We start from the raw sequence: 27,429 nt of genomic DNA, 5'->3' as shown, positions 1-27,429 counted from the left end.
GTATAGCATAATGTGATATTTCTTTATGCTATTTTATGATAGAAAACAATTCTGCCACCTCCTTTGTTTGCTTAAGGAAAACCTGTGAGCTGTCTCTTCATTCTTCTCAGTTTATAGCAGGAATAATGGTATTGATCGACATTCAGTTCTTCTAGTTTTTATTAATGATTTGGAAATCACATTCAAATTTTACAAGTAGGATAGCAGTAATTAAACTAATAGCTATGGACATCTGTGTCAATATGGAGTACAAACTCTGAGCATGAGTTGTAAAGGTATTCCTGAGATCTTTTTTAAAAAGCCAGAGGAAATTTTCTAGAACACTAGGTGAATCTTCTCTGAAGAATGCATAGAAAGATATGGCCACACTGTGGTACAAAGGTGAAGATGTGGTAGACTCAAAACTTTCATTGATAAAAGGAGTACCAAACCTTATAAATCCATCAAAGTTTAGAGGTTAATTTCTTGCATTTATATATTTCACAAATGATTAATATAGTTTTTTAATTAAGCTAGTTGTTTGGAATTCTTGAAATTCTGAAAGAAGAAAAAAATTGCTTAAAATTCATTACATCTCTACCCTGACTCCAAAACACTGAATGAAGGAAAGAAAGCTTTGTATTTGATAGGTCGTGCCTTCTGTAACAGAGTTCATTATGCTTAGCATCCAACATTTGTGTTCTGCCTGATGAATGTTTTTTCTTCTTCTGAGAAACAGATATTTATTGAAGAACATGTACATAATAGGAAAGGGTTTATAGTATCATAAGAATGAAAATATTTTAAACGTAAATATTGAAATAGGATAAACAAACATTTCTCTAGTTAACACTATTTAATATTACTAGAAATTATCTTAGAAAACATACATTAAAAAACTCAACATTATGCTTCTTTCTTTAGTGTAATAATTAAAATATTTCCATCAAAATTAATATCACTATATATATCACTGACTTGCTACTTCAGTCCACTCTTGGAATCCTAGTAATAGAAATTTGAAAAAGAAACTGTCCATTCAAGGGAGAAATTCGTCTTCTTCAATAGAAAGAAGTAGACATTGGATGATTTTTTTCCATTATTTATCTCACTTCTGCATACTGAAGACCTAAAGTAGGTATGTGACTTATTATTTCCTTTAGTTTATCAATTCTCTGAGAATTGGTTTAAAGGCATAGAAAATGTGTCAATTATGCTATATTTGATTTGATTGAAAAAATATTTTGATTTGGTTGAGCAAAATATCACTCTCCAGGCTTTTTTCCAATACAGTATCTCCCATCCATATATCAAATCATTTGAGGTTCTTTGAAGGATATTACAACAGGAAAAAAAATCCAGCAACCCTGTTCAATGACTCTTTGATCATTAACATCAGACTAGGTTTACCTCAGAAAAGCGATATTTGCTATGGTGCTGGATGATCCAAAACCATAATCCTTTCTTCCAATCAGTAGGATTGAGAAATACTACTGAAGCTTCTATTTACATATGACATTGTGCTGTTGAGCTAGCAAAAGTATTTTCACCAATGCAAATCAGCAACTGAACTGAATTACTTACAACATTAAGTTGTTAAGTGACTTCCCAAGGTTACACTAGTCAGAAAAGACACTTGAACCTAGATCTTCCTAAATCTGAGGCCAGCTCTAAATCAATAGAATGGATAATTTATGAGATTTCCCATTATGTTTCCAAAAATGAATAAGCAGGCTAAGACTCCAATTGAAGGAAATACATAGGGAACATGATTCTATTCTAGCACTTTGAATGCACTAATTAATATAGACTCCTCAATTAAAAAAGATTTATCTCCGTTACTGTACTAGTCTATTGATTTCTTATAGGCTTTTTTTTGACACTTTTTAGCAATTAGTTTGACTACCAAAAATATCTAATTGGCAGCACACAAGCATGCTAAGTATATACAACATATTCTGCATAAATTTTTTAAATCTCTTTCCTCATGATGGAAAACATGTGGAAATGTTATCCTAGTTTTATCTCTATATGTGTTTCTACAATGTTTTTTGAACATGCAACAAAGGACAAAGACTATTCTTCAGGGAAAGAAGTAAAGAGTATTCTTCGGGGAAATTAGTAAAAATATTCTCATAGCCTCTTTCAGTGTTTTTTTAGGATTCTCATCAATTTCAAATTTAACAGAAAAAGGTTTTTATAACTTTGACTAGTTTTAGGAAAATTTTTGCAAAGAATGTCACTAGGAATAAACCATTCATTTATCTTTGCAAACACCCTCCCCTGTCAAACAATGTATCTTTCCATTTTCAAATTTATACTAATTTGACCTAGAATCATTAAAGAAAGTCCCTTCACATTCTGGCATCTACTTCCAAGAATTGTTATGAGGACAAAATGAGACAATATCTGCAAAGTATTTTGCAAATATTTAAGTATTATATAAAACTATTTATAATTATTATGATTTTACTGTTAAAACAGTCACAGCACCAAGACGATTTGGGTTGAAGTCCTTTCTCTGACAATTACAGGCTGTGTGATCCTGGGCAAATTACTTAAAACTTTCAGTGTTTTTCTAGACAGTTCTAAGACTATAAGTTGTGGAGACTATGACTAATTGCATTGGTAAAAGCAGTTTGCTTCCTGGGAGTTACTGTTCTTAATGAAATCCCAGGTCAAAGGGAGATGAAGGCCAGGGTTATACAACAAATAGGGATTAGATTGTGGCTCACTACTAAGTTCAGCCATTATAATCAATTTTGAAATAGATCAAGTAAATTTAAAAAAAACATAAAGTGGCTAATTTGTTGGCTAGAAGTGAGTACAATGAAGAGTAGGAGAAAACTAAGATTTTTAAATTAAAAATAATGACTCATGCATATTAGAGACAACAATCACATTTACAGAGCATTCTTCTCACAATCTTTCACTTTTCATTTTCATTTTAGAAGCTAAAATAGAAGTGAAGTAGCCTTACCTGCATAAGGAAAATATTTAAAATTTTAATTTTTAATATAAGTAAAAGTAGACTATGACAGAACTAGAAAACATTAATTAATAGGGGCCACCATTTAATGCTTAATTCATATTCTAAGGGAAAAATATTCATGCTTTGCAAGTCTGCTAATTTCATTTTTCAATCTAAATTTCATCTAGGGTTGAGTTTGTATAAATGTAAGACATTATTGTTTTTAGAAATATAAGGAATTGTAATATAAGGAACTGACAAAATTTATTATAGATGTTATTCATACTTAGCCAGTATTGCCTCCAGTAGTCTTCATTCTAGAGATTCCGATTTAGTTAGCTATTGTCTGTGCTATTATGGAGCAAAATGTTAGAATTAAGACTGGAATCAGAAATGTTTTTCATATCTGAGAATTAACTATGTGCTTTGCCTATGTGATTCCAGAAGCTGTCACTTCTGACCTGCTTCACTGACAGATAAAACATCTTCAAAAACAGATTTCTCCTCCACTTTTGCCCCTTCCCCACAAAAATGAAAAGCAGCAAGCTATATGAGGCCAAAAAATGAGAGATTTTGATAGATAATAGAGCTTTAGTTCTTAGAAAATCATGGTCATTTGTGATGTGGGAATTATGATTCATACAGAGGAATCAGTTATCTCATCAAATGATACATTTTCATCTAAGATGTGATAAAAAATAAAATAATTACCATTAATTATGTCATCTGACTCACAATCAATGGAATTTTGTATATTTTTATGGAAAGAGAAATGGTATTTCAGCCTTTTCTTAGCAGAAAAAGCCAAAATAAAAAATGGCATGATTCATTTTCATAACATGCGTGCAATATAAGTACAATGAGGCTTAATGAGACTATATATCTGCTCAATAAATCACAGAATCACAGAATATTGGATTTGGAAGGTACCTCAGAGATCATTTTGCCAACCCACGCTTAAAGAAAAATCTATATTCTAAGACAAATAACCTTCAACTTTTTAAAAAAGCCTTCTGGTGAGGAAGATCCCACTACCTCCACAGACTGTTCATTTACCACCACTAGGTATATTTATAACCCCCAATTTAACATCTGTTGTTTTCACTTTCATCAATATTTCTTTGATCTTTGTTACTATTCACTCTTAGAATGATGAGTTTACACTCACCTATCCACAAAAATTCCAGCTTGGACAGCATGTACAATACTACGAAATTTTGGCTTCTCTTCAGGTTTCCTCTTTGTCATCCCCATTTTCCGTGTGAAGGTAGAAGCCAACCAATCCCGAACTTCTGAAGGTACTGAATCAATCTGAATGTCCGAGAGCTCATCTTCAGTGTCCAACAGTTTCCTACAAAAACTTAGATAGGTTAAATTGGGAAGATGTTTTAAGCATAGATTTCTGTCCTTCCTTTTATGAAAATAAGCAAGAAGAATATTTTAAGAGAGGCTGTTGTGCATTTGATGGTCTTAGGTTTTATACAATTTAAGAAAACTAAAATTCCACCAAAATGTTAAGAGAATTTAAGAAAAAAATAATGCTGTGATCAGAAATGCTAGATTTTTCACATATAAAAAGATACTTCAATAATAACTCACTTCACTGTTTTAATTTTTAAACTGATCACGGATAGAAAAATAGTTCATCTTTAAATTAGTCATACTAATAGAGTAGGGAGTGAATAGTTCTTCAATGGTTAAAGAGAGATAAAACTAATTTATTTGAATTGATAATGGATTTTCTTACCTCTATGTTTATTTAAACAGACTGATTTTCAGGATCTTGTAATAATAAATACTAAAATGAAACACTGGCATGAAAACAAATTGGAGAAAACTGAGAAGCTGTAAAGTTTCTTGATCTTGGCAATTATTTATCTTTTCAGCCCCAGAGCTATATAGAAATACACCCTCTCTTTCTAAACACATTAAGTAGATGGGTCCTTCATCTGGTGTAATGAAACACTTAAAGGTTTGATGATTCATTCAGACTAAAAACTAAAAATTTACATGATGATTTCCAGGTAAAAATACTCCCAATAAGAAGGTAAACACCACAAAAGAGGGAAAAGCAGTCCCTGGCTGATGGAAGGGGTGGAGAGGAAGGGATTGTATGAGATTTTAGAAGCATGCTGCTCAATCCATAGAGCAGCCATGATTAGATATCAGGTCAATTGTCCTAGAGAGCAAAGTTAATTTGGATTGACTTGGCTCTCTTTCACAGTGTTCTGTATCACAACAGTCTGGAATGCTCCTGGGTGTGTGTGTGTGTGTGTGTGTGTGTGTGTGTGTGTGTGTGCATGTGTATATCCATGTGTGTATTTGTTGGGCTTAATTGTATCATACTATGTCTAGGTGGTACAGTGGATACTGTACCAGGAGGCTTCCTAGGTGCAAATCTGGACTTTCTAGTTGTGTGACCCTGGGTAAGTCACTTAATTCTTTTTGCCTCAGTTTACTCATCTGTAAAATGAGCTAGAGAAAAGAATGGCAAACCACTATAGTATCATTGCCAAGAAAACCCCAAATGAGGTCACAAAGTATTTTAAGTGATTGAAATGACAACAACAGCAGCAGCAATAACATGTTCTGGCTCTCAAGTAAATCCCCTGATCCTTGGACTCCTATAATTTGGCCATCGAAAACCACAGATTTCTGGTTCACACTATATCAAATTTCCTCTGGAATAATTGGCAAATTCAGCAGGATTTTGGTTTGGAAAACATGGAGGTGGTATGAAGAGTCACCTTAAGCCTCCCTAGATCTATGTCCATAACGTTCACCAAATAATAATAGTAGCAACAACAATAACAACAACTAACATTTGTATAATGTTTGCAAAACATTTTACAACTATTAATTCATTTTATCCTCATATCAACCCTGGGAGGTAATTCATCAATGTTATCTCCATTTTCTAGATGAGAAAAATTGAAGCATAGAGAAAGTTTAAATGACTTGCCCAAGGGTTACATAGCTAATAAGTGACACAGGTAAAATTTGAACTTAATCTATGTTAATCCATGGACCTCCAGAGCTCTACTCACTGTATCACTCAGCTGCCTATGTATGCATATTCAAGGTCCACAATTTCTCTGGGAGTATATTCTCTGGGAATATCTAAAACTAAAGAAGACTTTCATCTACTCCAGTCTCTTCATTTTATAGCTAGGCAAATTTGAGGACATTTTGATCTCAAAATCTATGATCTAAAATGTTTTATTGTTTGAAACCCAGAAAGACAAAGCAATGTGCCTAAAGTTACACAGCTTGTAAATGGTAGATAGTAGAAGAAATTAGATTCTCTTCCCCCCCCCCCATTTCCTGTTTATTTTTGGGTTTGGGGGAGGGGCATCTTTTCAATATGAAAAAAAAGCAGCAAGTTCAACAAAAAAACAGAAACCTAGGAAGTGGGAGTGGGAAGAACCCAATATAGAAACTGCAGAAGTGGAAAGATTGAGAGAAAATGAAGGCAAGTTTGGTGATGAAAATGGAAGTGTCCTGTTGTCCCTGCTCCCTTCTCTTGGAGGGAATTGATTGGCGGGGGGGGCAGGTGGAAGAGAATTGAAATCCTTCCCAAATGAGGGACTTCTCCAGAATTTTAGGAGTTAAAGCAATTCTCACCTTTCAGACTGGGGAAGGGTGAGTGGATCCCAAAATGGGGGAGGAAAAAGGAGCTGAAGGGAGAAGCCCACCTGGCAGAGTGAAGCACAGATCCCCTTCAAAGAAAAATGAACACTTGGGAGAAACCAACACTGGGGGCAATAATACTGTTGATACTTCCTCCAGAGCTGGAGAGTAGAGAGAAAGGGAAGGGCACCTGGAGATAGTAATATGATAAATTGGGAAGTATGTAGAGATGACAGTTATGATAGATATGATGTCTGCCAACAGACTTTTATGGAATGAACACTCCATTTCATCCCTTTCTCCTAAGAGAATTCTCCCCATTAGGAATCTGATATCTTGGTCCCCATCTTCATCAAGGGAAACCAAAGAGTTCTGGACTTTATTCTTGTTCACCATTTTAGTTCAGGGTACTTAGTAGGTAAAGGCCCCTAAATTGAGGCTCTGAGTTGGGAGACATTCTGCTACTTAAGAGAAAAATCTGGGAGTGCAGAGAAAAAGAATAATGAAGTGACAGGTCATAAAGAAGAACGGGGGCAGAGAGCTCAGCACCTACAAAGGAGAGAAAAAAGAAGATGGAGGCAGGAAATGCAAACATTAGAGGAAAAGGGTGATGGGGAAAGAATGTTGGGAGAGTTGAGAAGTGGCAGATTTGTCTTCCTTAGGCCTCTTCTTCTGCCTCCTCACCGAAATCCTCCTCCTCTTCAGCAGTGGCATCCTGGTATTGCTGGTACTCAGAAACGAGATCATTCATGTTGCTCTCAGCCTCGGTGAACTCCATCTCGTCCATCCCCTCCCCTGTGTACCAGTGGAGGAAGGCCTTCCGACAGAACATGGCAGTGATCTACTCTGAGATACGCTTGAAGAGCTCCTGGATGGCAGTGCTGTTACCAATAAAGGTGACAGCCATCTTGAGCCCACGGGGAGGGATGTCACAGACAGCGGTCTTGATGTTATTTGGGATCCACTCAACAAAGTAGCTACTATTTTTGTTTTTCACGTTGAGCATTTATTCATCCACCTCTTTCATGGACATCCGACCACGGAAAACAGCAGCAACAGTGAGATATTACCCATGGCGAGGGTCACATGCTGCCATCATGCTCTTGGCATCAAAGACTTGCTGGGTGAGCTCAGGCACGGTTAGGGCACGGTACTGCTGGCTTCCACAGCTGGTGAGTGGAGCAAAGCCAGGCATGAAGAAGTGGAGTAGAGGAAAAGGGACCATGTTAACAGCCAGCTTTCGAAGATCAGCATTAAGCTGGCCAGGAAAGCGAAGGCAGGTGGTAACACCACTCATGGTAGCAGAGACTAGGTGGTTGAGGTCACCATAGGTTAGTGTGGTCAGCTTCAGGGTTAGGGAACAGATATCATAGAGTGCTTCATTATCAATGCAGTAGGTTTCATCTGTGTTTTCTACTAACTGGTGAACAGAGAGTGTGGCATTGTAGGGCTCAACCACGGTATCAGGGACCTTGGGAGATGGAACCACACTAAAGGTATTCATGATGCGGTCAGGGTACTCTTCTCGGATCTTGCTAATGAGCAGGGTACCCATTCCTGAGCCTGTGCCTCCACCAAGTGAGTGGGTCAGCTGGAAGCCTTGCAAGCAATCACAGCTCTCTGCCTCTGCGTACCACATCCAAGACTGAATCCACCAGTTCTGCCCCCTCAGTATAGTGGCCTTTGGCCTAATTGTTGCCTGCACCAGACTAACCAAGACAAAGTTGTCAGGTCGGAATATCTGGCCAAAAGGTCCAGAGCGAACAGAGTCCATGGTTCCAGGCTCAAGATCAACCAAGATGGCCCTAGGCACATATTTGCCACCAGTGGCCTCATTGTAGTAGACAGAGATATGGTCCAACTGCAAGTCACTGTCTCCATGGTAAGTGCCGGTGGGGTCAATGCCATGTTCATCTCTGATCACCTCCCAGAACTTCACACCGATCTGATTGCTGCACTGGCCAGCCTGGATATGTACGATTTCCCTCATGGTTAGAATTTACTTTTGCTTTTCTCAAATTTTGTTCAGGGAAGAGAGAATTAAGAGAGATGATTAGATAGAAGGATGGAAAGATAGATAGATAGATAGATAGATGGATTATATTATTTTTTTTTCCTCCTTTCTGCTGAACAAGCTCTTCCCAGGGAGGTTGGAGCAGCTAGCTCAGAACACAGCTTCACAAATGTTCTGAGAGGGAGAAAAAAGGAATGGGGGAGGGGAAGCAAGGGAGGAGAAGCAGGGTGGGGAGAGAAAGATCTAGATTCTCTTTTTTACTATACCTTTCTCTGTCTCCCCAACCCTCATCATTACCATGTATATATATGTCTGCATTTGGAAGTCTTTCTAGTTGAGTAGGTTCATTTAATGAGAAGAGAAATCATGACAACACAGAAACTAATATGGGTGTCCTTTCTGCTGAACTTTGTCAACGCGGATGGGGACTGAAAGGAAATGAGAAAGAAGTGAAACTATTCCAGATCTATAAATAACCTACTCATGGAGACTATTGAGTTAACAGGACTAACTGCTAAATGTTGTGATGATTTCTGCAGGTTTGTTTTTAAAGAACTAAGCAAAAGAAGCAACATAATGAAACATGATAGAATTGGGTCAGAACGACCTGGTTTCAAAATAAGATTTCTGTCATTGAGTGACAATGAACAAATCCTTTAATGTCTCTAAGCCTAAAGTTACTCCCAAACATCGCATTACCCAAAGATTGCAATCTGATCTCTATATTGCTGATGGCTATAGTTATTATTTAGCATTTTACCATTTCATAGATTCAAAAAGTGTTAAGTACCTACCAATCTAAGTACAAAGGTTAGATGATGTTCATTCAGTCCATGATGCTGTTATGGAAATAACTGCCAGCCTAGTAGAGGGATAAGACAAGTACAGCAGCTACCTCTACAGAATCATGTGAACTATAAAAGTCAATATAACATAGTAAGTACAATAATTTATAGACTAAAAAAACTAGATGCTTTGATTTAGAGTACAAAGGGAGAGGAATTGGAAAAGTTCTTGGACCTGCAAGTAAGTTCTTATTTTTGTGTGGACAATTCCCTTGTTTATTCCCCAAATTGGCAAGTAGGTGGTTCAATGGATAGAGAATTAGACCTGGAGAAATTAGGAGTCATCTTCTTGAGTTCAAATCTGGAGTCAGACACTTTACTAGCTGGATGACTCTCTAGGCATGTCACTTAATTTGGCTTGCCTTGGGTCCTTCTTTTGTAAAATGAGCTGGATAAGGAAATGGCAAACCTCTCCAGTATCTTTGCTAAGAAAACCCCAAAGAGGTTCACAAAGAATTGAAGATAACTGAAATGACAGAACAATATCAAAATATCCCAGGTTAATAACTATATCAGGATTACTTTAACCTTGATTTTTAGGCTCAATTCTTTTCTAGTACTTAACTTTAATCATTGTGAAGCCTAAGAATTGAGAAGAAAAGAGGAGGGCATCTGGCCAAAGACAAAAAGTAGAGAGAATTGAAATACCCTGAACAACTCACTAACCCACTTTTAGGGATCTCCACATCAAAGGTCAAGCTGAAGGAGAAGGAATGTTGGGGAAAAGAGGTAAATCAGATAATATGCAGATTAATAGATCTGTATAATTCTTAAATTATCTTAAGTTTTACTGAATTGCAATTTTTTTCACTTATGTGAAGGGGGCTCTGAAAAGGCCAATATGTATACCTTCCATTTTATTATATAATCATGAATTCATTCATAAAGCATTCCACATAAAGCATTTTATTTATTTCAAAATATTTAAAATACATTACCCAAAACCACAATCATGTAGTGGCAATGAAGAGCCATCAGATAGTACTAAAAAGTATACTCATGGAAATGAAACTAGGAAAAAAAAGTTATGAAATGGTGTAGAAGTGTTGACAAATGATAAATTCTTATAATTACTCTAAATTATCACTGATTTTCTTTTGTTTCATAAAATCATGGGATTCTGATTTTGGAACAGCAATTGATAGACTACAGTTATTTTTCTTCTTTCTCTTGGCCATTTTGTACAAAGTTTAACAGCATTTTGGAACATTATATTAAGCTACTTAAGAGGAATAATTTCACTACTCTTAAAGGTATCCTATTTTTACAATCACTTATCCAGATCTGACTACAGGAAAAAAAAAAAAAACCTCTACAAGAACACAGATCTGGTTCATTGTGGTGTCGTGCTTATGAGGTCATTGTGTTCTATATAATTACTCTTATTCATCCTTGTAGTCTGAACTTCAGGTAATAGTTGAAATATTACTGAGTCCCAAAAACTTAAGTGATTTTGTTTTGTTACTTTTAAGAATGATGTTTTACATATATATATCCTAATTAGATTTTACAAGTAATCATACAGATTAAAAAATAAACTGACATATCACTCTAAAGAAAGGAGTATTTAGGTGACTCAGTAAACAGTGCCAGGCCTATAGTCAGGAAAATATGTGTGCAAATCCCACCTTAGAAGTAGCTATGTGATTCTGGGCAAGCCATTTGCCTCAGTTTCCTCATCTATAAAATGAATTGGGGAAGAAAATGGCAAACCACTCCACTATCTCTGAGGAGAAAGCCCCAAATGGGGTTGTGAGAAGTTGGACATGACTACAACAACTGAACAATAGTGAATAAGGAAAGGAGAGGCTTCATGGCAATAAGTGGTTTCTTATAGTTGTCTAACAATTCTCAGTTATTGGGAGAGAACTTTTGTTAAGGAATCAGTGTGCTACACAGGAAATAGAGGACTGAATTTGAGTTTTGGGATCTTTTGACTTCCTTCGCTGCTCTCAAACCCAACACTTTTTCCTCTGATATCAACTCCTATTTAAACTGTGCATATATGTGTTCAGTTATTTGCAGCTTGTCTTCCTCATTAGATTGGGAGTTTCATGAAGGTATGATATCTTGCCTTTCTCTCCATTAGCAGCAATATGCCTCTCACCTAATAGGTATTTAATAATGCTTGCTGATAATGATGATGAAAAGGGTGCTACCAAGCACTTTGATACTTTAATTGCTTTTTCAATGGGAAGAAGATATTTTTTATCTCTTCTTAATCTACAAATTTCCTTGTGAAAAATTTCCTTGTGAACATTTCTTTTAATGTTTAGCTTTATTGATGACTTTTTGCTTATATATGATCCCCATTTCCAAAAACATTCCCTTTTCTCTCTACATCAGGTCTTATCTTGAAATATTAAAAAGATTTGAGGAAATCAACAAAATATTTGATAAAAGGTAGAACATTACACAACCCATAGTTCCTTAGTTTTTTGGCAAAAGGAAAAAATCTATATTTTCTTGTCCTTTTTCTGGTATCACGCATGTCAAAGTGTTCATTTTTTTTATTGTTCTTTCCATTGGCATTGATGTAGACATTATATATATATATATATATATATATATATATATATATATATATTTTTTTTTTTAGTTCTTATTGTTTTAATCTGTATCAGTTCACATTGCTTATGGAACAATGATATTCTGACGTATTTATGTATAACTGTTAAGTCATTTTCCATGTTACGGTCACCTAATTTGTTTCCCATTCTTTGCTACCGCTAAAGGGTTATTATGATTATTTTGGTATATATGGCCTGTGTTTGACTCCTGACTTTGACTTTCATGTAGCATAAAGACTATAATTTTAAAGGTGACTTGTTAAGGCCTTCGTGGGAGATGCTTAAACTTGAGTTTGATAAATTCCATGCTCCATCCTATGAAGACAACCAGTTGCTGGAAAAATAGGGTCTAAATTCTAAATTCGGGTTTAAATCTTCAGCCATGCCCAATTATTACCACACACACACACACACACACACACACACACACACACACACACATTTTTATAATCCCCAATATCGCCTTCCTTCACTCCTCAGAAAGTCATCCTTTAGTAAAGAGTAAAAAAAAGAGAAAGAAAAAAGCTTTGTAAAAGTGACCAATAGATTAATCAAGTCCATGATTCTTCATCTCTGCAAAGAAAAGAGAGAGGTGAATTCTCTTATCCCTTCTTTAGGATCAGGAACTGTCATTGTAAATTCAAAACATCCAGTATTGATTGTGTTATTGTTTTTTTTCCCCTATTTACATTGTTGTAATGATTGGGTCTGTCTTCCTGATTTTGCTTACTTCATTTTCTATCAGTTCTTATGTCTTGGTAAGCATCTTTGTATTCATTATGTCCATTTCTTCATTTGGTTGTTTTAAGTCGTATCTGACTCTTCATGACCCTATTTTGGGTTTTCTTGACAAAGATGCTGAAGTGGTTTTTCACTTCCTATTCCAGCTCAATTTTTTTTAATAGATGAGGAAATGGAGCCAAACGGGGTGAAGTGACTTGCCTAGGATTACACATCTAGTGTCAGAGACCATTTTTGAAGTCAGGAAGATGAGTCTTCCTGATTCAAGGCCAGCTGTTCTATCCACTAAACTACCCAGCTATCCTTCATGGTTCCTTAGGTGTTGAAATATTCCATTATGTTCATAAGCCACAATTTATTTAGACATTCTTCAATTGAAGCCTTACTTATTCTGAATTAATCAGATCAAATCATGTAAAGATCCTGCATTATTAGCAAGCACTTTGCCTAATAAAAATGTCATTATTTTATGAAGCAGTTACATTAATGAATGAATTGAACTAATTTAAAAATATAAATTTGACCCTCATCAACAGATTAATCAAATAATGAAAAATAATGATTAAAATCTTATGAATATTTAAGAGTAGAATCAAATGAATCAACCAAAGACATAGCCAAGCCTGTCAGAAATTTTGTCACTTTTAATTTCTGTTTTTCATGTTTTCTTTATTAATATATGGTTTTGAATCTGCTTTTATTGCCTTGCATCACTTTGTATAATTCTTTTTCATTATTTTATGTGTTATGTGAAAATGTCATAATTCAGTTATTCTCTGACCACTGAACATATATATATATAAACAGTCTCCAGCTTTTTCCTATTCATAGATCAAGCGAGTATGAATATATTTTAATAGGTAGTTCCTTTTTCCTTCTCCTTTTTTTGACATATTCAGCTAAAAGCCCTAGCAATGTAATTGCTTAGTCAAAAGGTAAAATCAGTTATGCTTCATAAAATACTGCTGTATTTGTTTACAAACATATTTGTAATAATTTATATGAATCTGGGGCAGCTAGGTGGTGCAGTGGATAGGGCACTGGCCCTGGAATCAGGAGGACCTAAGTTCAAATCTGACCTCAATAATTGGTCATCATCATCATCATCATCATCATCATCATCATCATCATCATCATCATCATCACTCAAATCTGGCCTTAATAATTACCTAGCTGTGTGACCTTGGGCAAGTCACTCTTAACTCCATTGTCTTAAATAAATGAAAACTAAAAAAAAATGAATATGAATCAACAGGGCCTTGCAAATAGTAGGAGAAATATGAATGCTTAATACTTTTTTCTTTCTCTCTCCCTCAATTCCTCTATTAAGTTCTTCAGTTTTTTTTCTATTGCCAGAGTTGTAATCCTGGTAATGAAGAATAGTTTATATTATTGTTTTTTTCAGAAAAAATAATTTACTAAGTTTTTCCTTTTATGAAATTTGCTTCAGAATTATTAAATATCTATATCAATTTGAAAACCTTTATATATATGCCATTTTTAGAAAACCTTTCTAAGCACAATAATGTTTACTTAAAAAATTTTAAATTCTTTCTGTTTTGAATTTATCTTTATCTGATATCACTATTAGGCTTTTCATAATTTGATGATGAAAATTTGATGAAGTAAATTTTAGACTACATTTTATTTTTCAAATTATTTACATCCTTCTAGATTAACTGTATTTCTTATAAGCCATATAAAACTTGATTTGCTTTTTAACTTATTATATGACTCTTTTTCGTTGGACTGGAATTGTCTATTTACATAGGAGGTAAATATATACATTCTTATCTTTATTGTTTTGGCATTAACTCAAACCTAACAAAACCACCGTAATCAAAGTTCCTACCATAGTAATGTAGTATACGTACTAGGCTCACTCTTCCCATCGCTTTGACCAGCGGGTTAGGTTCTCTGAGTGGTGCTGACTACTCCTATTCCCCTCAGAATTCTTGGCATAATCATAAGGTTTTACCTTTTTAAATATATTTCTCATAAATTTTAATTGGTATATTGCCCCCTTTTGAATAGCAGTTGATATACTGGCTAATCAGATGATTAGAAATGGGTATTTATAAAGGTAGCATAGTAAAAACATTGATACTGTAATGGTTAATTTTTGATTTTTTTCTTTTATTAGTTGTTGTTCAGGTTTAGGGAATTAATCCTGCAATTTTTGGTTAACTTAATAGAAACCTAATTAACAAAAACCTGACAAAATGACTAGACATTCCCGAGATAAGAAATCAAAAGAGATAAGAAAACAAAAGAAGATAAAGCATCCTCAAAATCTTTCAAAAATATTTTATTGGTGGAAAAAATTTTCCCAATAGCACATTTTCATAATAGGTAAATGCCTTTGTCTTAATTAGCCCATTGTGATTTTATAATGTAGCTTTGCAGTCTTCCAAATGTACGATTTTACAAATTTAATGTTTAATCCATAAACTGACTTTGTTTACTTATGAAGTATATTTAATTAAATTTATTTCCTCATGGAATATATGAGAATATGATTCTGAATAATTAAGTTTCTTCAACTTGTATGACATTGAAGGAACCATGGGTTTATAAATCTATCTTTTAACTTTAATTCCCTAAGAGGAATGTTCAAGGTCACAATATGTAAAATAATTACTTCACTGTCACTGTGATGTTATTTTGACTATAAAAGATCTTGTTAAATCCTAATATTCATTCAGGTTTGTTTTGTTCCCCTCTGAGGTCTTAATTTGTGCTTAAATATAGTAAAATATATGTTTTTATCTCTATAATTTCTTCATTGTGATGGATCAATTTTGGCAGCAGTTATTTACCACATGACTCAAAATGGAGATATTTCTCCCACATTAGTACAAAAAAATAACCTTTTCCCACCTACTGGAGAGATATTCTCCCACAACTACATATAGAGTCAAGGGGAAAATGAGTTCAAGTTTAGAGAGTGAAGGAATTGAGGGGATTAGGACAGCAAGTGATTGTGGGAATTGGATAAATTACTCTAATTCGGTTTTGTGATTCAATTCTGGACATGGTTTAGTTTCATTTCTATTCAATTTTGGGTTTAGTCCAGCTTCTGTTTTGTGAGGAAAACCTTATGTATTATTTGAATCTAGCTTTATGTATCTGAGAGTTTGGACCACCTTTACCTACTATTTGGAGACCTTATCTAAAGTTATGTTAATAAGAAATCCAGTCAAACCCAAAGACTGATGCCAAGAATTGTGTCAAAAATGTATATATCAAATAACCTATATTTCATATCTAAAAACTGCCTACACACACTGATTAATTATTGTTTCCATGCTCCTTTGACTGCTCATGGAAATCCATCCCTTACAAATGTAAGGGAGTGCGACACCTCTTTTCTGATTTCAGGTAATTCTATCTATTCACTCTCCCCCCTTCTAACTTAAAAAAAAAATACCTAATCTTTCTGTCAATTAGAAATCAGATTAACTGATGTATCTGTTTTAATTGTTTTCTTTTAATTAATTTGTCTTATTTGATTGCTTTGAATGTATAAAATTCTGTCTCCCTTGTATTTGGCATCGAGCCCTAAGCCAAGGAAGGAGCCTGTTCCTCATTTGTTAGGTTATTGGAATACTTTGCTTAATAAATTGATATTATTGGAAGTTCAGACTTTTTCTTATTAATCATTTTATCTTTCACTAGCCACAAAAGCAAGTGTGACAGAGGGGGTAATTCATAGCTCCTAGGCTGTAATGTGATCTTCATGAAATCCCCTTAAGCATAGTGTAGTTTTCTTCTGATCTTGCAGAGTCCTGAAGTTTCCTTTAAATTGTTAATCCAAAACTACCATTGTGGATGGTGTAATCAAATACTGCTCTTTCAGGAAAACTGTTAGGATTTCCATGGGGGGACTCAAATCTTCTGAACTTTTGAAATTCACTATGTCATCCTTTGGTTAGGTAGTTGGGTGAGATGACAGATACTCTGTCCTCTCCACCTCTTCCCAATTTATTCCTTGTTAAGGACTTGGATGAAACTGTCCCTCAGACACTGGGTTTCAGATTTGTTTACTCTTTTATTCAGTTCCCACAGGGTAGGATTTAGTTTCCTTAACCAATAGAATTATTTCATACAATAGTTTATCTGAACTTCATATATTGCTTGTGATTGATTTATGATCCAGTTGAGATATTGTCATATAATGAAAGTATCAGGGATTAGAGTATCTTGTATTTTATTTGGGAGGAGGTGATTGTTTGGTTGATTTTATATACTACCATAAAATTAATAACTATATAAGTTTCCTTAACTTGGACTTTCCTTTTATCAATTATAGAAGTTTCACTGAGGGTTCATTCTTAACTTTGTTCTGCTTAACTTTGTCCTCATTAAATTCCTCTTGTTCTTTTTCTATTCGGTTTTTCTTCTAAAAGTTATTATAATAATGCTTTAGTTAATGTAATAATAAGAGAGTAATTATTTTATTAGCAACTGATTTATTTTGATTGGAAGAGTATGAACTGTGTAAAATATTTATTGGGGGGAGTGTTAAAAAGACTACTTTGAAGTGAATATGTCTACTTTTTAAACTCTGAGTTAATCAAATTACAAACTCTTCCCTTGAAGGAACATACTGAAATTTTCTGGTAGTTAATCCTGGATTTATAATTCATATTTCATAATTGTCTATTTGTATTCCAATTTCTTTACTCTTCTTTTATCCTTTTAGAAAAGTCCCCTGTTATTCTGACCATTCACCCTTAGCAAATGATCTCTATTTCTTCTGAAAGTTTGATTTTGCTTTGTTTCCCTATTGTTATGTTGGAAATTAAAATGTATTTGGGCATATTGAGATATTAATCTTTTGGAAGATTCTAGGGATTCTTTTCCTTTGAATTTCACTTCTAATTTTCTTCAAATTCTTGAACTTTTAAAAGACTAATTTCCAAGAATGGCATGTTCAGAATGTTTTATGCTTTTGTAAGTTATCTGCTATAATAATATCTCTAAGGATTTTTTTTATCATTAAGTTCAGGCTATTAAATCTGTGTTTTCCAGATCTTTGGCTAATTCTGTAATTTCTTCCCTAAGTCTCTATTTCCATTTGCTTTATATTTTATACAATTTTGTTTTCTGATGAAGAAATATTTTTTGTGATTGTGTTTATTGATTTTTTTATGGTTTTTCCATCAGTGTCTAAATTAATAATTTTCTTGTTGATTTCAATCTGATTTACTTTTTAGATTATCAACTATTTCTAACTTGAATTCCTTCTCTGATTTAAAAAACTTCTTCAAATTCTTCTGTTATTGGTTCTTTGTTTTTTCTTACCATCAACAAATGTTGCTTCAAATCCTTAAATATTTTAGTCAGTAATTTTAAGATGTTTCTTGAGAAGTTTCATTTGTGACCTCTGAATATTTTAAGTCTTTTTTAAGTCACTTTTCACTTGTCTTCTGTTTTGATTCATTTTGATTTTCTTTGTTTGCAAAGAATCTAGTGTGTGCTTTTGATGTCTTTTCAGAATCTTCTTGGCACAGAATAGGTCAATGGAAGGAAAGGTCAGTGTCTAGTAACTTGAGTCCAGGTTCAGAGTTTAAGACTGATCACTTCCTTTCCCTTCCTGGTACAAAACATAAGTTTGTTTTTAACTAAAAGACTATATATTTATATATTTTGATGATAGGATAAAGTTGGAGATAGGAGTTTTTGAATCTTTTCATCTCTTCTCTTGCCCTCTCCTCTTCTCTACATTTCTTATTAGACCTGTGACTTCACTGATAGAGGAAACTCCTCTTGAGTGTTTTTCAACATAGCATTAATTTGTTCACACATTGATAGTGTGGGAAGTACACTAACATTGGCGTCATCATAAATTACCAGGGAAAGCATTCTCTAATTCATAATAATGTAGGGAAAGAAGTTTAGCAAAAAAAAGGTTTAGACTAAAGTGTTAAATTTAAACCATGAATTCCATAAGGGCTTGAGAACAAGTGAATGAAAAAAATCATTTTGTTGCTTATTATGTACCAGTTTGTGTACCTAAAAAACTTAACATCATAAACAACAAAGGGCGATGAAAATGGATAAAATCTAAGACCCATTAAAATTATATCATTATCCAGAAAATTTATCAGTAAAATTTCTCAGTAGGGAAGAAATGAGAGGAAATACTTCCTGGTGGGCTACATGATAAGTATATGACTGTCCTCACACAGACTTTGGGGGCTACATTTCCTCTGAGGCATCAGAACCCAATAGTTTTATACCTGGGTGCAGAGAGAACTTTTGAATTTCAATAGGATGCTTTGCCATCAGTGAAGGAATGTTACTGTAATGAAGAATTAATTAGAAGCCAAGAGAACACATTAGAAACAAAGGAGGAAGAAGAGGGAAAAGGTACAAGTATTCCTTTGATGTGCCAAATGGTTTACAAACATGATATTATCTAATTTTCACAAGAACTTTGGGAAGTTGCTTATCCTTCTAGCTAAGTAAACTGAGGCAGTCAGTGGTTAACTGATTTGCTCAGGGTCACACAGCATGTGGGAGGTCAGATTTGAACTCAAGGCTCCAAGTGAAATATTCTAAACACTGCTGCCTTGCTACCTGAAGAATAAGTTCCTTGTTAAGGAGTTGCCCAATAACAGAGTTGTGAATGGATCAGACGATCAGTCTGCCAGTTGAATTAAATAAATCAGCAAAGCCAGGGAAGCTGCCAAGTTTTGCCAGGGACAAGGAAAAGCTGTGAAAAGATGCAGCTGTTGGGGGTGAAGTAGAGACCTCCCCAAGAACTATGAATGCCAAGTGTTCCGTGTTTCCAAGACTTTTCTCAGTCTTCCCTACTTTGTAGATAGGAACTTTGAGGGGAAGGGAGCACTAAGTCATTGCTAGATTTTTCTGGGAAGGAGGAAAATGGGAATTCATTCATTCAGGTAATCTTTACTGAGAATGTTTTTAATGTTTTATTTCTTCTGTTCAATACAATAGAATAAGGGATAGTGTGCCATACTTGGCATATTAGGAGGTATGCTAAGAGCATTATAAATAGTGTCACATTGTAGGGGCGGCTAGGTGGCATAGTAGATAAAGCACCAGCCCTGGAGTCAGGAGTACCTGGGTTCAAATCTGGTCTCAGACACTTAATAATAATAACCTAGTTGTGTGGCCTTGGGCAAGCCACTTTACCCCGTTTGCCTTGCAAAAAAAATGTAAAAAAAATAGTATCACATTTATAAACATTTCCTCATACTAACACTAGGAAATGGGTAATCTTATGATCCTTATTTTATAGCTGAGGAAATTGAGGCCAGCAGAGATTGTGATTTTCCAGGCTCACACAGCTGATTAGTGTCTGAGTCTGGATTTGAATTCAGAATCCAGTGCACCATCTAGCTTAAATGAACTCTATTAAGTAACTAACATAATCCAAGAACTTGGTTGGATATTTTCAATACAAAAACTAAAATGAAATGTTTCTGACCTCAAGGGACTCCCTCTCATTCCACTGAAAACAAACTAAATGCCCTTGCTGATTCTAATTTTAGAATATGGGAGATATTTTTGGCATCTTGATCTGTCATCCCTCAACTTTGCTATGTGCGTGGCAGTTAATTTATAGTGCTTTTTATGCATTAGTGATCAAGGTGGGGGGCAGGGATATGAAGAAAGGTGTCTTGAAATAGAGGTGGATTGACACAGACTCTTGGAGAACCACTTTAGCCAAAGGCTTCCTTTACTAATTCTAAACTATGTTGAATAGGCATAATTATTTTAATAGCTTAAAAAACTGAAGGAAGCACATTAGATTGAAAAATGGTTTCCAACCCATTTCATCTTCTGAAACATTTGAGAAAGTTATTAAAATACTTTGAAAGTGCAGCAGTGGAACTCAGTGCTTTCTGACAAATAATGTGTGCTAGGTTAAACTTCTAATGAGGGAAAGACCTTTATTCCAGCATAAATGTGTCCAATTTAGTAGAGAGACAGAATATAATTGAACACAAAGAAAAAAATCTTAATTAGTACTGTCTCCAAAAGGAACAAGTTGCCTTGTGTTAGGGCACTATAACAGTGAGTTCCCCTCTTGGAAAAGATTTTCAAGCAATCTTTCTGCGGACATGATTTGGTCATGAGGCACCATATCACCTCTGATATCTCCGATGGATTTAATATTCCATATTCTATAGCTGAGGTGAGGGCAATGAACCAAAAAAAGAAAATTATTCTTTTGGAGTCAGCAGCAAGAATCAAACATATTCTAAGGGAGATCTGGTCCATCCTGATAGACACAATAGTTCTATAAAGATAGGGCAAATTGTATGATTCTTATTTTACAGATGGGGAAACTGAGACTGAAAGGTTGTCATTTGTCCAAGGTTATGTAATGATAGAAATTTTAAAACATCAAATTCAGTACTTTTTCCTTTTAATTGAGATACAGATAAAATTGAAAAAAAATTTAACATAACAATAAAAATATAGCAGTACTATATAGTATCTAAGTACATGATTCCCTCTCATCATCTTCCATCCCTTTTGTCTATATATTTCTCCTCTCTTATTACTTTTATTATTACAGTTATTGCTTTTGCTTAACGCAGGCAGTTAGTGTTTGATTACAACCCAGGCATCCTAAAATAATAATCACAAATATTCTTTGGAATGATTAAAATAGTTTAAACAATGTTAAGATGCAATAGAGCAGTCAGCCTTCTAATCTGGAAGATCTGGGTTTAAGTATTGCCTCTTAAATGGGAATGTGCTCATCATTGTTAAGGCTGTTCTACCTTGGACAAGTCACTTTAACATCCTACTCTTTCTGGAAATTCTGTAAGATGAAGTAACATGAAATAGACGTTTGTATTGGTGGAGGATTTTCCACATTGGAAATTCTTCCCCCCAAATGAAAGAAGAGATCTGAACTAGGTTCTGTCCTTACCCCCTTCTAAAACAAGCAAATAAACAAAACAACTGAGGAATGTGGAATCATCTGTATATTTACACAATACAATTCAATAAACATTTTTAAGCACCTACAGATACTGTGTTAATTATATCAATATGAAATCTATGCATATACACAAAATATTACTTTTTGAGATAACAAAGAAATGAAACAAACTAGAAGCCTGTAAGGTGGGAAATGACTAAACAATTTCTGAAGCTTGTATGTCATGGAAGACTATTGAACTACCAGAGGCAAATAATATAATGAATACAGATATACATGGAAAACATGCAAAGTGAAATAAATGGAGACAAGAAAACACTATAAATAGTGACTACCACAATAAAAGTGGAAAGAAATAAGTAAAACATTCTAAACTGAATGATATGGAATTTTAGACCCCCCCCAAAGAGATAGGATGAGACACCACCAATTTTTTGTCAAACTTAAGAACTGCGATTGTAAAACTACATGTACATCAGACATATTTTGGTAATTTAGTTATTTTTGCTAAACTTTTCCCCCTCTTTACTATAAAGGAAAGCCTCTGGGAGAAGGGAAGGGAAATAGATTGAGAAATTATAGGGGATATGAAAAACTATCAAAAATATTTTTTAAATTAGATATACATTTTGAAGTTGCTTTTTGCTTTTCTACAAATTAAATTTCCTTGTAATTTGTGTACAAAAAACCATGAAGGTAAAATAAAATATGAAATGCACTAATTATTACTTTTTCATTTAAAATATTTAATACCTTAATCATTTCTTCTTGAACAGGTAACTAAATTGAAAGAAATTATTCAAACTTCTCTAATATCAAGTCATATAACCTTTGTGTAAGAAACCAAGTTAAATGGGGGGAAAACTAGCAGAGCCTTTTTTCTGTCTTAGAATATAGATACCACACATAAAAACTAAGGATTAAAACTTTATAAAAGATTGGTCGAGATGCATTATCAACTGCTGCTTACTTCCAGTCACTGACAAAGAAGTTTTTGGGATGAATTTAAATAAGACTTCCATTAAATAGAAGAGGATACATGTCAGGGACTGAAGGAAACTGTGAAAATTGACCACAATTCAATCAACTCATCCAAACAGCCAGGATCAGCTGATCTCTGGAAACTATTTACATGCATAATTTTTTCCTTGAAATCAAATGACTAAACTCTCAAAGGGATCATGTTGGAGCTGAAAGGTTTGTAGAGGCAGGGAGGTGGAGAAGATCAGAGGTCAGTGAAGAAGAGGTCATGGGATTTTGTCTTTAGCAAATATATGTTAAGGAAAACATTTTTGCCTGTAATGTACATCAATTTATTCCCATGGAGCCAGAACCCACAATTTTATCTACTATCTTCTCAGTGATCACCTACCAAAATATTGGACATGGAAAAAGAAAACTAACTTTCTTCTATTCAAGATTTCCATCTAATGTGGCAAGATTGAATCCACTGGTTGCTTAGTGAATAATCACTGAATCTGAAATCAGGGAAACCTGAGTTCAAATTTAATTTTGAGGCAGCTAGATGACACAGTAGATAGAGCACTGGCCCTGAAGTCAGGAGAATCTGAGTTCAAATCTAGTCTCAGACACTTAAAAATTACCTAGCTGTGTGACTTTGGGCAAGTTATTTAACCCCATTGCTTTAAATTAAAAGGAAAAAAAGCAAGCATTATAATAGAGTTGATATTTCAGTATTTAAAATGAATATCAAGGTGAATAATAGGTACAGTTCTACCATATCACACTCCCGTTCCCTCCCATCCCCACTCCCCACCCACCCACTCCATTCTTAAGAATTCCTATTCCTAGGTTGTATCCAAACTAGCCACCTTCTCTCTGCCTCTGTAACTGTACTTTAGTATTTTTCCCCAACACCATTGACATTTATCTTTTGCTGTCCTTTTAAAAATCATTTTTATTGGCACCTTTTGTTTTCTTTCCACATTACATTTTCCATTCTCCTAATCATCTTATCCTAAAGAAAAACAGGGGGAAATGCTCAACAAAACTAAACAATTTCTCAAGAAAAATCTGATTTTTATATTCATGACATATTCATGACATATCCATAGTTTCCCATCTTTGTCAAGAAGAAGAGATAATGTTCTCATATCTCTTCTTTTGGAAGCAAACTTGGTTATTGTAATTTCACAGCATTCTGTTTGGACTTTTTTTTACATTTACATTGTTGGAATCACTGTTTACTTGATTTTAAATCAATTTATAGGTTTTTCCCCCCATGCTTCTGTTTATTGATCACATTGATCATTTCTTATATTCCTTAATATTTCATTAAATTCAAACCACACTCCTTGTTTAACCATTCCTTAATAAACAGGTCTATACTTTGTTTCCAATTCTTTGAAAGCACAAAAAGCCTTGCTATAAATATTTTGTTGCATATAAACTCTTTCTTTTTATCATTTACCTATGCTGAATATACCTATTAGTGATATCTGAATAAAAGGACATAGACCTTTAGTTTGCCTATCTACAACCTGCCAAAAATGACTTTATCTTTGATCTTTGTCAATTTGTTAGGTATGAGATGAATCCCTCTGGGTTTCTTTGATTACCATTTCTTGATAATGAATAATTTAATTCTTCATATGATTTTTAATCATGTATAAATATTTTGAGAGCTTTTTCCTCCCATATTTGACTATTTCTATATTGGGAAATAGCTTTTGGTCTAAAATATGTATTCTAGGTCTCTCTCTTATTCTCTTCTTCTTCTTCTTCTTCTTCTTCTTCTTCTTCTTCTCCTTCTCTCTCTCTCTCTCTCTCTCTCTCTCTCGGTCTTTTTTGGAATGAGATTTTCTTTTTGATTATTGGCATAATCTGAACCTAACCTGAGTTTTAAGTACTGTGCTATACATTTCCCAAACATTATATTATTTAAATATCACTGTTTTACAATAGAGAAAACTGAAACATACAGAAGTGAAGGGACTTGGTTAAACAGCTGTTAAGTATCTGATGTTAAATTTGAATTCAAGACTCCTTGACTGCAGGTCCAGTGCTCTGTGTACTGCTGCATTTTTCTAAGGTGATTAATAATATTTCTAGGTTTATGAAACATTGACCAGGGTTCAATAATTTCTTTTTAAAAAATTTTTTTATTCACTTAAGGCAATGGGGTTAAGTGAGTTGCCCAATGTCACACAATTAGGGAATTATTAAGTGTCTGAGACCAAATTTGAACTCAGGTCCTCTTGACTCCAGGGCCATTTTTCAAATCTGCTGCACCTCCTAGATGCCCTGGTTCAATAATTTCTGATTCTAACATCTAGATCATTCCATTTATCTATTTTCCTGTTTAAATCAGTAAAAAATGGGTCTGATGATTACTATTTTATTGTGGTATCTCCAAATGCTATTCTCTCTTCCTTTCTATGCTTGAATATTGGTTTTATTCCTAGATCCTTCATTCTCTAAGTGAATTTTGTAATTACTTTTTTCTAATTTTGAAATGTTTCATTTCATTAGTTTGATTGGAATAGCACTAAGTATTTAACTGCCATAATAGAACTATTATTATTTTATTGGCACAATATATGTAGCTATAAAATTATTTTCTAAGGATTTAAAATTTTTTTGCAAATATACAATATCTAATGTAGTTTGGCAAGTCCAATCCCATTTATGCAGTTATTTTGAATGACTTCCAATTAAATTATTGCCTTCTAAGCTTTGTTTTTTACCACATTTAAAATGCTGCTCTAACCTTAGTTTATTGACAGTAATTTTATAATTTTTTCCTACATAAACCATGATAATAATTACAAAAAAGGATGATTTCTCTCCATTATTTGCCTTTAATTTCTTCTTGTTACTGCTAATACTAGAAATGCTAGAACTATATCAGTTAACAATAGGGAAAATAATTTTTTCTTGATTATTTCTATATTTATTGGGAAATATTTAATGTTTCATCATTGTATATAACATATTTTTACTTTTTTTTTCAGAAAGTCTGATTTATGCCTATACATTGTGGGCCTTTTTAGAATAGCATTGTTTTTAATCAAAGATTTTTTTGCATATATCAACATGATCATATAATCTAGATATTTCTGTTTTTAATATGATATTTATTGTTGTATTAATAGTTAACCATCTTGGGGTGGCTAGGTGGCACAGTGGGTAGAGCACTGATGCTGGAGTCAGGAGTACCTGAGTTCAAATCCGACCTCAGACCTTAATAATTACCTAGTTTTGTGGCCTTGGGCAAGCCACTTAACCCCATTTGCCTTGCAAAGACCTAAAAAAAATAGTAAACCATCTGTACATTCCTGGTGTAAATTAAATGGAGTTCAAGAAAATAATATTTAAATACTGTGAGGTATTACAGAACTATTTGTCTGCATTAATGGTATAGAATGTTTACTTTTATAAATTATGAGATGAGTATTTATAGCTTGTTTTTAAAATTTGACTGATTTGTCATAATATATCTGAACATCCTTAAGGATGTGAAGTTTAGTTCTCATTTGTGACTGGATTATAAATTTAAATTATTTAATATTATTTATCATATTTGGTGCTTGCTTTTAAAATTTTAATATATATGTATTCTCTTAATATCATTGACTTTTGTGTCTCTTCCAAAATATTTTTTTGGGTACTTCAGTATTTTTGTATTATAAATCTATTCTTTTTTTCTTCTTTATATAAAATCTCCACTGTGGATTGATTCTCCCCACTCCCCAAACTATCCAGTAAATCTTTTTAAAAAATCTGCATAATGGCTATAAATTCTGACATGTATCCATGTATAAATTCTCCTCTTATAGAATTCATGTTTTTTTAAAAACCACTTTGAAATTTCTTTCTGTTGCTCTCTAGGGAGTCGAAAATCAATAATCATTTATTAAGTACCTACTTATGTACTAGACACTTGGCTAAGCACTGGGGATAGAAAGAAAAGTTTTGGGCAGTCCCTGCCTTCCAGGAGATTACAGTCTGCTAGAGAAAGATAACATATCAGTAGAAGTTGAAAACCAAGAGTTGAGATGGAGGGGAGGGGGGCATACCTATGAGGAGGCATGATAAACCCCTACAGCTGAGAAATGATCAGAGGATGTATGTTGAAGAGTTGAATTCATCTTGCAGAATGATGAGTTTCTGGGGAACAAATGGAAAATGATGCGGCAAATTTCCTGGATGCCCTCTTCAATCAGAGGGTCTGGAAGAAGTTCCTAGTTGTCTAGTCTCCTCTCTCTCCTACCAGAGGGAAGGTAAAACAGACTCCAGAGGCAGGTGATTTATGTTTCCAGGCTAGTCTAAATATTCATAAATACTTAGTTAAATTATTTCAAGTTCACTTATTTCTGAGTTTTCCTTATCTAGTCTGTTCCATTTATTTACTTTTTCATATTCCAACTAGTAACAAATGAGCTGATGATTACTGCTTTAATAGATATTAGGAAATCTGGAATTACTATCCTTCCTTTCTGTCTCATTTCAATATTTTATATGCTTATAGGTATTATATACTGTCAGAAGTTTTTTCTACATCTATGAGATAATCTTATTTTGTTGTTCTTAATCCTAATAGTCTGTTATGGTTATTTTGTTTCTAAAACAGAACCAATTGCATTTCTAATGTAAATGCAACACGTTATAAACTAAAATCTTTGTTATAATCTCCTAGCTAATATTTAATTTTTTTACCATTATTCATTATAAATAAATTGGTCTATATTTTTGACTCTTTGATTTAGGAATGAAAAGCATATTTTTAT

General features: G+C 33.9%; 1 protein-coding gene and 1 pseudogene across 5 annotated transcripts in view; both read right to left on the bottom strand.

The window, feature by feature from the left end:
* Positions 1-27,429, bottom strand: part of PDE1A (phosphodiesterase 1A) — a 353,702-nt gene that overhangs the window by 114,427 nt on the left and 211,846 nt on the right. For all 5 annotated transcript variants that reach the window (XR_012474224.1, XM_074215560.1, XM_074215561.1 and 2 more), the window contains exon 3: positions 4,119-4,301. Coding sequence is in view for 4 of the 5 variants with exons in the window: in XM_074215560.1 (XP_074071661.1) it covers positions 4,119-4,301 (183 nt within the window). In the remaining variant the exon portion in view is untranslated. The remainder of the gene's footprint in view (positions 1-4,118; positions 4,302-27,429) is intronic.
* LOC141507675 (tubulin beta chain pseudogene) lies at positions 4,311-11,975 on the bottom strand (annotated as a pseudogene).

The sequence above is a fragment of the Macrotis lagotis genome, chromosome 1 (assembly GCF_037893015.1).
Source record: "Macrotis lagotis isolate mMagLag1 chromosome 1, bilby.v1.9.chrom.fasta, whole genome shotgun sequence".
NCBI lineage: Eukaryota > Metazoa > Chordata > Mammalia > Peramelemorphia > Peramelidae > Macrotis > Macrotis lagotis.
The sequence above is the reverse complement of the archived record's forward strand: the minus strand, read 5'-3'. Positions and strand labels throughout refer to the sequence as shown.